Source organism: Monoraphidium neglectum (genome assembly GCF_000611645.1).
Source record: "Monoraphidium neglectum strain SAG 48.87 unplaced genomic scaffold scaffold02084, whole genome shotgun sequence".
NCBI classification, from domain to species: Eukaryota; Viridiplantae; Chlorophyta; class Chlorophyceae; order Sphaeropleales; family Selenastraceae; genus Monoraphidium; species Monoraphidium neglectum.
In genome coordinates, this window is record NW_014011544.1 from 628 (window position 1) to 10,540 (window position 9,913).

General features: G+C 64.8%; 3 protein-coding genes across 3 annotated transcripts; all 3 read left to right on the forward strand.

The window, feature by feature from the left end:
• Positions 1-1,653: 1,653 nt before the first annotated feature.
• MNEG_9842 (Gamma-soluble NSF attachment protein) lies at positions 1,654-4,037 on the forward strand (the record flags this gene model as incomplete). The annotated part of the gene is made up of 8 exons (XM_014041684.1): positions 1,654-1,800; positions 1,953-2,154; positions 2,364-2,479; positions 2,689-2,790; positions 2,987-3,073; positions 3,323-3,442; positions 3,664-3,753; positions 3,972-4,037. The coding sequence occupies 8 exons, from the start codon at positions 1,654-1,656 to the stop codon at positions 4,035-4,037; spliced, it is 930 nt and encodes a 309-aa protein (XP_013897138.1).
• A 1,802-nt stretch (positions 4,038-5,839) lies between these two features.
• MNEG_9843 (sucrose-phosphate synthase) lies at positions 5,840-8,697 on the forward strand (the record flags this gene model as incomplete). The annotated part of the gene is made up of 8 exons (XM_014041685.1): positions 5,840-5,842; positions 6,127-6,218; positions 6,555-6,642; positions 6,998-7,114; positions 7,342-7,501; positions 7,809-7,879; positions 8,090-8,194; positions 8,563-8,697. The coding sequence occupies 8 exons, from the start codon at positions 5,840-5,842 to the stop codon at positions 8,695-8,697; spliced, it is 771 nt and encodes a 256-aa protein (XP_013897139.1).
• A 241-nt stretch (positions 8,698-8,938) lies between these two features.
• Positions 8,939-9,837, forward strand: MNEG_9844 (hypothetical protein; the record flags this gene model as incomplete). The annotated part of the gene is made up of 1 exon (XM_014041686.1): positions 8,939-9,837. A coding segment is annotated over one exon (899 nt), but the record flags the coding sequence as incomplete, so codon positions are not given.
• Positions 9,838-9,913: the final 76 nt, after the last annotated feature.

Sequence of the window (9,913 nt, forward strand, 5' to 3'; positions counted from 1 at the left end):
TGCCCTTGCTTTGCTTTGTGCTGACTTTGTTGACATGATCAAAGACATGACCGTGACCATGACAATGACCATTATTGCAATCAATTCAAATCCTGAAACAAGGATATTTCATCAAGGCCCGTGCTGTTTTCTTGGTAGCCTTTTCTTGCATGGGTTCATGCAAGCATGTGAGTGCATGCTGCCTTTTTGTTTTTGCGTCCTGGTTGCTGCCTCCAGTCAACCCTGCGGCCCAGCATTCGTCCTTCACGCAAAGCACTGGGAGGTGCACAGATGGCAGATGGCGTGTTGGGCGCTGTGGTTATGTAACTAGCGGAGCGCGGCTTTGATGGTGTGTCTGCCAGCCAGTTGGTCCAGCAACTGCTTGACCGTCAGTGACTATATTTGTGCGAACCTGGGCGCGAGTGAGAACATCGTCCTTTATCGCCCCAATCCTACAGCCACCAGCTATAGGGACTGTAGCCCGCACTGGTCAATGCGCAGGGCGCGGGGCGGAAAGCTTCTGTTCCGATGCAGTGCCATGGGGCAAACGGCTGCTTTGCACGGATGCTGGTGCTGCGTGATGCGCACGTGCGCGCCCACTCTATACGCGGGCGATGCCCACCACCCATTACAGGCTCACAGAAGCATGCGATACTTGGTCGCCACTCCCCATGCAAGTGATCACAATGAAATTTCATTTGAGGCCGTCTCACCAGCCATGCCCACCGCCAGCCAGACAGCCAGCAGCAGGGGCGCAGAGGCACAGCCCGAGCTGCCCACACCTGCGGTGTCTGATGGGAGTCTGGGCTTGTTCACCAGGTGTGTATCTCTGTTTGTTCAGGATAACATGCCCTGCGCTCAGAGGCAGCACGAGGCCCAAAAGTCCAGTGAGCATGTCCTCACGTGCCACAGGTGCAACTCTCAGCGTTTGAAGTGGTTGAAGTCGGCCCTTCTGGGACAGCCGGTGAGTGAAACAACACAAGCCGCCGGGCGGTGCCTCATGTCAATGCGCACAACAATTTCGTGCTGCTCTACGCACTGCTTGAATACGGCGGCGCTGCTGGTGGGGCGAGCGTCTGTGTGCTCATGTGCCTGTTTCGTCACCCGCACGATGGGTGTGGAGTGGCACTTGAGCTCGCTTGTGTTGAATGCTTAGTCATAAAGGTTTGTCGCAAGCATATGTGAAAAAGCCACGCGTCCGAGCCACGCGCACAGACACCAAGGTCTCACCGTTGCGGTGCGGTTACATTTGTATTTGGTCACCACCTAGTGTTGTTTGGGTGGCTTCAAATCAGAAGAAAATAATCAACAACTGTGTAGTATGTGCTCAAGCTAGATCTCGCGGCACTGCTCGTGTGACCGGGCGTTGTTTGCAGGAAACACCCATCTAGGTAGGTGGGACTGCTGAGCTTGAGTCATGTCCCTTATGTATAAATCATGCAGGGGCCAACCAGCCGCGGCGCATGTGTCGCAATCATCGGACGCTCCATGCGCCATGCTGCAATATGCTGCTGCGCCGCGTCCACCCCCATCTCGCCGCTGCGGCGCACCTCTGCAGCTTGCGCGAGCCAAGGGCCCAAACCCCTCCTACACCTGGTCTGCTGCCGCCGGGCCAGGCGCACTGTGCCCTGGTGGCGTACGCGAGCCGCAGAATTTCGGATTGGCCGGGCAGTGATGGCGCGCGCGGGCAAGCTGGAGGAGGCCGAGAAGCTGCTGAAAAAGGCCAACAAGCTGTGGCAGCCCTCCATCCTGGACATGCGGCTCAAGCCAGACTGGGAGGGTGCGGCGCCGCTGTTTGAGAAGGCGGCCCTTGCGTTCAAGGTGCGTGTGCGGGGTGGTGTGGGCCGCTGTGTGTCAGTCCTTGTGGTTGTTTGCATCGCCCCGGGTCACCGCCTGCGGCATCGCACACACCGCACATGCTGCTGCATGCCGCCGTAGAGCCCATCCATCTCGCGCCCCCGTGCATTCCACAGCAATCCGGGGAGCTGGAGAAGAGCCGCGCCGCGTACGAGCGCGCCGCGATGAGCCAGGACAAGATCGGCAGCACGTGGCACGCGGCCAAGCACCTGGAGAGCGCCAGCCAAATCAGCCGTGACCTGGGAGAGTGGGGCAGCGTGGCGGACTTTGCGCGGCAGGCGGCGGGGTACTTTGCGCAGGCGGGGCGGCCGACGGCGGGTGCGCGGGGCCGCGGCGGGCGGCGGAGGCGTGGCCGTCGCACCGGCGTCGCGGCGTGCTCGAGCGCAGAGGGGGTGCGGGGTTTGCTGCAGCAGTCATGGACGAGAGGGGGAACCCACAGACCGCAGCGTGCTTGATGGGTGTGTGGTGGATTGGTGTGTCAATTTGCTGCCTCGTCCCTGCGGCCCGTGCGGCCCCCTCGCCCGCAGGCGCGGACGCGCTGGCCCGCGGCGCGAAGCAGCTGGAGGAGGCGAGCCCCTCGGACGCGCACGCGCTGTACAAGGAGGCGCTCGACATGTACGAGGTTGACGGCAAGGAGGGGCAGGTGCGGAGTGGGCGGGGGCCGGCACGTCGTGGCCCGCGGCATCGGCAACGGATTCTGCACGGCTGCGGCGGCCTGCCATCCTCTGGTCCCTTATTCCGAAGAAGCCTGCAATGGATGTCCGCGACCTGCCACGGTTTGTGCGTGCTGCGGTGACGCTCGCATAAGATGGGGCGTTGGCCGCGGCTCCGCCCCTCCGCCGACCGCCGCAGGCCGGCGACGTGTTCCGCCAGGCCGTCGCGTGCCTGGTGCGCAATGGCAAGTACGGCGACGCGGCTGGCCTTCTCATGCGGTTTGGAGAGGCCTGCGACTCGGTGAGGGGCTGGAGCGGGGGCAGTCTGTCTATGGGAAAGAGCGTCTGCTGCCCTTTGGGCTGTCGCGCCACAGTGTTGACGCGGTTCTGCATGATTGGCTGAAGGGCTTCCTCAGTGCCTCCAGAAGGACGCCCAGGCTGCCTGCAACCCCACTCGCTCGCCTGCGTCGCGTCATACCCCGCGCCGCGCCCGACAGGTGGGCGCGCGCAGCAGCCAGTGCAAAGCATACCTTGGGGCCGTGGTTGCGTGGCTCTACGCACAGGACGCGCGGGAGGCGTGGCAGGTGGGCGGCAAGCAACACGGGGCAGCGAGCCACGGCGTGGCAGCGCGGCTGCGCCCGACAGCACCCCGGCGGGGCGCACGGAGGATGCCTGTGCCGGCTGTGGGTCTTGGGGCGGCCGCGGCGCCGCGCCGCCCTCGCCCCTACTTCTGACCTCCCCTTACCCAGCCGCCGCCGCCGCCCCCCTTTCCCCCAGCCCACGTCCCCCACACACCAGCCGCCGCCGCCGCTGCGCAAACTTGCCCCTCTCAGGTGTTCCAGGATGCGATGGGCGTGGACGCCTTCAGCAGCAGCGACGAGGCGTTCGCGGCGGACGCCCTGTTTTTATCATATGCGGACGGCAACGCCGAGAAGGTCAAGGCGCTGGTGCAGGTGGGCCGAGGCTGGGCACGCGTGGGACCGGTGGGCTTGGAGGGCCGATAAGGGACTCTGACCGTGTGTGAGACGGGCGGCCATAACCTGGGTGGGGCAGGCATAGTCCAGAACTCGGAGAGGCCGCCCTGCTGAGTCGAGGTGGCGTTATTGAACCTTCTTACTGGATTATATACTTTGAATGTTGGGCGATGCGCTCGCCGGCGGCCGCGCACCCTCAGAGCAAGGCGGCCTTCCGGCAGCTGGATGCGGCGGTGGGGCGGCTTGCAGTGAAGCTTCCCATTGGAGACCTCGCACCCCAAGCAGCCGCGGTGAGAAGCAGCAGCTTCCAGCAGCTTGTGCTGGCACCCCTGCTGTGTCTGTGGGAACCGTTATTGGGACCGATGGGGCATGACGCGTGTTTGACCGCTGTGGACTCACATCGCCAGCTCGTGTGCATGTGGCGCGTCGCCCTTCAAGCCAACTGCACATGCACGGGCGCTCAGACCGACGACCGGCGATCTCTTAACTGTCAATCATGACCCCTCAGATCAAGGATCTCATGGGGGGCGGTGCAGGGGAGGAGCAGGAGGGCAGCGAAGACGAGCTCATGTGATGACATCAGAGCGAGTCGCCCGCCCTAGCGACTTGTCATGAGGCATCGGTCAACCCCTGTGGCCGATCGCTTTGACCACCTGTATGACTGGTTTATGCCGTTGGCGGCCATCTTTGGTCGCAACATCCGCCTGATTCGCCGAGTGACTGATGATTTGAGCGACCTGTCCAGGGGCAGGCCCATGCTGCCAAGCTGGTGACGTAACGAGCGGGCAGCTGACTCAATTAGAAGCTGCATGAAGGTCGCAAAGGGTTTTGACAGCATTCTGGGTGACAACTTTCAGCAGCAACTGTGAATCACACCAGTGCTGGCAGCAACATGGCAACGCCGTCCTGGTGCATGTGCCATTTTCGCTGAACAACCCTTGGGCACCAGCTAGAGAGGTGCGATCGTTGCGATCCAATCTGTGCCGTGGAAATCCAGAGCTGGCAAGGCAAGAAAAGAGATGGGGAACGAAAGATCCATTTTGCATTAGAAGCTCTCACTGTGAGCGCTGTCTATCCGCAACATCGCGGCATTGCTGCAATGGAAGTGCGCTGCAGCGTCACTGCCTGGGTCACCAAACCTCGCGCTCACCAGAGAGGGCAAGGCTGGGGCCGTGCCCGTCCTGAGCATTTTAAAAATATTTTCCGACCTTTTGATAGTGCAGATCTCCGCGCAGCGCGATTTGGCGGCATGTTGCATTCGGAGGCGAGGCGTGCAGCAGTCCAGCGCCAACAGGTAAGCCTCGCGTGTTCGCAATTGAACGCGCCACGAAAGCGTAGTTCGCTCTGCCTGCCAAGCCCTGCACGATCGGGCCACTGCTCGCTCACCCCCTCCGCCGCTGCTCCAGCAGGCGCTGCACGCCCAACCGCGGCCGCTCGCCGCCGCCGTCAGGGCGGCGCGGCCGCGGGCTAGAGCGCGTGCCGCAGGCGACAGCAGCGCCAGCACGTCGACGGACGTGGCGATCCCAGGCCCGGGCCTGACGCCGGTCTCGGCCCTCACCTTGGCAGCGGAGGCGCCCTCGGCAGTGACCCTATTTTACCGCTCAGGCTGGGGCCAGGGCTGCGTGCATGGGTCGCTCCAGGGTGGCGACTGGCGCGACTTTGCATTCTCAAAGGTGTGGCGGGCTTCCCGGCGGAAAGCAGCGTAACGTCCGCAGCAGCCGGCAGCGGCAGCCATGTGGAATGAATGAAGATGAGGCAGCATGCGTGCCAGCGACGGCCCTGACGTGGGCATGAGCGCACCCACTCTGCGCGCCCCCCAATGCAGGTTGCGTCCGCGCCGAGCAAGTGGCTGCGGGCCAAGATCCCGGTTGCTGCAGGCGCGGGCAGCAATGGGAACGGCGCGGCTGCAGCGCCCCTGCTCGAGTTTGTTGTCACTGATGGTAGCGGCAGCTGGGACAAGCCCGCCGGTGCGCAACTGACGGATCATTCATGCGAAGCAACTGCTCATTAGGGGAAGGGCTGCATGGGCGTTGAGCTGTGCATGCATGCCCACCATCTGGCCAGCAGGGTGCGGCCATGCACCCAACAATAGCCCCACGGATTGTGCATGCACGCACCTGCTTACATTATTTGACACCAGGCGCGCGGCATCGACGCCCCTGAACAAACCATCTACCCCCATCCCGGAAATGGTGCCCCGCGTCGCGCTGCGCTGCTCGCGACACACCAGGACGTCACATCACATGCGGCGCACCCAACCCTCTTGCAGGCGGCAATTACGTGATTTCAGCCCCCGGGACCTACACCCTGCGCAGCGGCAGCATCAACCCGGTGGCGGGCCGGGCAGTGTGCCTCGTTTCGGATCTAGACGGAACCATGGTGGGTGTGGGGGATGACGTAGGGTGCTGCATCGCATGTGGGTGCCCGGGGATAGAGGCGGGCGATGCCTTAGTTTTTGGGGGGCGGGGGAAGGGGGTGGCTAAACATTATCAGTGTGTGTTCACCACAGGGCGGAGGTGAATGCTGGGACAACAGGCCTGACGGTTGCCCGCCAGGGCGCATGCACAGCTGCGCAGCGTGATGGGCATAGCCTCCGCGCTCAGCCAGCGCACGCGGCCCGAACCTCGCCCGCCGGCGACCCGCGTCCGGCCCCGGCGCGGCAGGTGGGGGACGACGCCGCCACTGCGGCGTTCAAGCAGTGGTGGGAGGACGTCGGCGTCGTGCGGGGCGGGCTGCTGGTCTACAACACTGGCAGGTGAGGGGTCGACGCTGCAGCGGGCACTGTTATGGGCTGATGTGGCGGAGCGCCGCGGCAAACAAGGTATCGGAGTCTGCAATCGCATTCGTTGGGACGCAGCTAGAAGGCGTATGTGCGGGTGCAGCTGTTTCTGGTGCCCGGGCTTCCTGGTGCCACAACACATGGCCCGTGTCGAGAGCAGCCTGGGCAGCAGCAGGGGTGAGGCCTCGCCACCGTTTGCGGGTCGAGCTCGAAGGAAGCTTGAAGCTTGTTCGTTGGGCAGAGTGACGGGAGGCCCTGCTTGAGATCGAGCAATGGCGGAGCCCCTTGGCGCACGCGGCTCCGCCGGCGCAGGTCCCTTGAGTCGTTCAAGCAGCTGCTGGAGGCGAAGGGCGGCGCCCTCGCGCGGCCGGACGTCCTCATCAGCGCAGTGGGCACCAAGGTGCGGCGGGCAGGGGGCGGCGCGCAGAGCGCACGCAGCTTTGCCACCCTGGAAGTGGCCGGAGCATGACGACGTCTCATGCCCCGCTGGCAAGACACACACACACACACACACACACACACACACACACACACACACACACACACACACACACACACACACATACATATGAACACCCATATACACTGACGCACACGTTGACATAGACGCGTGCGCGCGCGCACGCGCACACACACACACACACACACACACACACACACACACACAGCGCGCGCGTGCGCACGGAGCTCAATAGACACTTGAAACTGCACACACGCACACACGCGCGGCGCTCCGCGCACCTCCGCCCCATCAGATCTACAACTATGCGGGGCAGGGCCAGTGGAAGGAGGACGCGGGCTGGGTGGAGCAGCTGGGGGAGGGCTGGGACCTGGGGGTCGTGCGGGAAGCTGCCTACAAGGCGCTGGCAGAGGTGCGCCCGCGGCTGCACCCTCCGCTTATGACGTGCGGCACGACGGCCCCTGAGCCCGCTGCTATGCGCAGCAGTGGGTGCCCTTGACCTGCCTGGTCTGCCGCGCGGGAGTGCCGGGCAGCGGGTGGACTGCCTCGCGTGCGCCCGCTGCGTCTTAGAAAAGCGTACGCGCCGCAAGCAGCGACACGCTCTGCGAAACCCCGACCCGCGCGTTGCGCCCGCGCCAGGTCGGCCGCGAGGCGATGCACTTCCGGCCGCCCGAGGAGCAGAACGACCACAAGGTCACGTGCGGCGTCCAGACGGGGCCCCTGCCGCGCGTGCTGGAGCGGATCAGCAAAACGCTTGAGAAGGGCGGCGTGGATTGCAACGTCATTACCAGCGGGACGGGTGGGGCCCGCCGCTGCCTCGGCTGGGCTGGGCCAGCGCTTGATTTGGTGTTTGCTGCGGTGCTCGATGCAGCGGGGCGGGAGGGTTTGCTTCAACCTGGTTTGGCCGGTCTCGGTTTTAGGTGATTGCGGGCGGCCTCCGTGTCTCGCGTGACGGCCGCTTGTGTGCATCCGCGCCTCGCCGTGCCGCTGCTGCGTGTGGCCACCACAACGGCGTCCAGCGGCCTCGAGCTGCAGCATGCGCTCTCATGAGTCAAACGCTCCCAACCCAATAAAATGCCTGTGCCCCGGCCATGCCCGACCCTCAGGCGACTGGCGGTTTCTTGATCTGGTGCCCAAGCGCGCCGGCAAGCTGCAGGCGCTTGACTACGTGCGGCAGGTAAGGGGTCACAGGCGCGGTCGGACCTCACACGCGGCCATGCACTGCGCCCTGGCGCTTAAAGCGCCGTAGATGCACCTGAGCCGCGATGAGGTGCCGGGGTCGGGCCCGGGCTCGCTGCATCCTGCCAGTCGCGATGTGCCCCATGGGTTTCTGCACCCCAGCCCGACCCCGGGCGCCGCTGCTGCCTTTGACCCTGCCACTGCGCAGGAGCACGGCTTCCCTCTGTCTGCGACCGTGGCCTGTGGGGACAGCGGCAATGACATCCTGATGCTGTCGGGGCCAAATCTCGCCATCGTGGTCGGCAATGCGCAGGTGTGTGCGCGCACGTTTGCACAGGAGCGCGCATGTGTGTGTGTGTGGGGGGGGGGGGAGAAGGTGTGGGTGTGAGGGTGGGTGGGTGGCTTGGTGGGTGGGTGCACGCACGTGTTCATGTGCGCACGTTTATACATCAGCGTGAGCGTGTGCATGTGGCGGCGTGAGTGCACATGCGCGCGTGCCGCGCATGCATTTGCCAGCTGTGTGTGCAACCCCGCCGCCGCCCCCTTGCAGCCCTGCCTTCCTGCATCGCTCCCACACTGCGTGCCTCGCCTGGGAGCGCGCCGATGCCACCCCGCGATAGCACTGTCCTGACCTGTGATCGGCCTCCTCGCCCCTGCCGCCGTTGCCTCCTGCCGCCGCAGCCGGACCTGGTGAGTTGGGTGGAGGCGCACCAAGCCGACGCCAGCCCGGTCCCCGGCAAGCAGCGGCTGCTCGTCGCCTCGGCGCACGAGGCGCGCGGCATATTGGAGGGCCTGGAGTATTGGGGCCTCAAGTAGCGAGGCCGTGGGACGCACGTGTCTATGTGTCCATCCAGCTTCCGGGTGCAGCGGCAGCAGCTGTGGCTCCTTTGGCCCCGTCCCATGCTGCTCGTGCCGCACCGCTCCGTGGTCAGACTGCGGGTCGGACCGGCAGTCGAAGGCGCAGGGCGTGTGCTGCGTGTTGCTGGTGCTGGTCAACTTGAATGCAATACAGTTTTTGTATACTATCGAACACCCACTAGTTGTAAGCCGAACGAAAATGCTTCAGATCATTGCGGGGCGTCACCTGCCACTGGGGCGATTGCTGCAGTCGTCTCAGGCCGCTCTGGGGGCGCTTCATGGCCAGAATTATCCTCAGGAGTCTTGCTGCAGCGCACGTCCAGCCTCGACGGCGAGCAGCAGCAGCAGCAGCAGCAGCAGCAGCCATGCCCCAGCCGTGGACTCTACAGGGCCCTACTCAGGCCGCGCGGGCCCGACTCTGCAGCATGCGGGTCCTCCTGTGATCTATGATGTATCTGTACTTATCAAAAGCTTCGAGCTGCGGTTTGTCAAGCAGGCCAGCACAGTGATCCGCGATCTCATGCTGCTCTGCTTCACCCCCAAGAGCATTGGCGCGCTCCCCGAGGACCTTCGCAAAGCCTGGGACCAGCTGGGATCCGTGCGTGACACCGACGTCGCGCTCGCGGTGCCGCTCGGCGACCGCGCCCTTCGGACGCGGCGCACCATCTTCACAGTCATCCGCGGCCCCCACATTCACAAGACCAGCCGCGAGCAGTTCCAGCGGCTGGTGCATCGGCGCGTCATCAATTTCCCGACGACTTCCCATGAGGAGCTGCAGTGGTTCCTGGACGCATTGAAGTCATATGACTTCACCGGCATCCAGATCCAGGTCAAGCTCGGCAGCAGCAGCTTCCTCATGCCGCCGCCGCTCCCCGACCCCGCCCGCGCGCCCGCCGCGCCCGCGCGCCCGCTCCTCGCCCGCCACATGGCGCGCTTCCCCCACCTCTTCCCCGCGGCGGCGCTCGGCGGCGGCGCCCCCAGCAGCAGCGGCGGCAGCAGCGCCGCGGCGATGGCGCGGGATTTCGAGCAGTCGTTCGCGACGGCGCGCGCCGACCTGGTTTGGGAGCGCCTGGCGCTGCAGCAGCTGCCGGCGTTCCAGTCTTGGCTGCGCCAGCAGAACCCCGCCTCCCTGGCGGCGGCCGCCGACGCCGCCGCCCAAGCGGCCGGCGGCGAC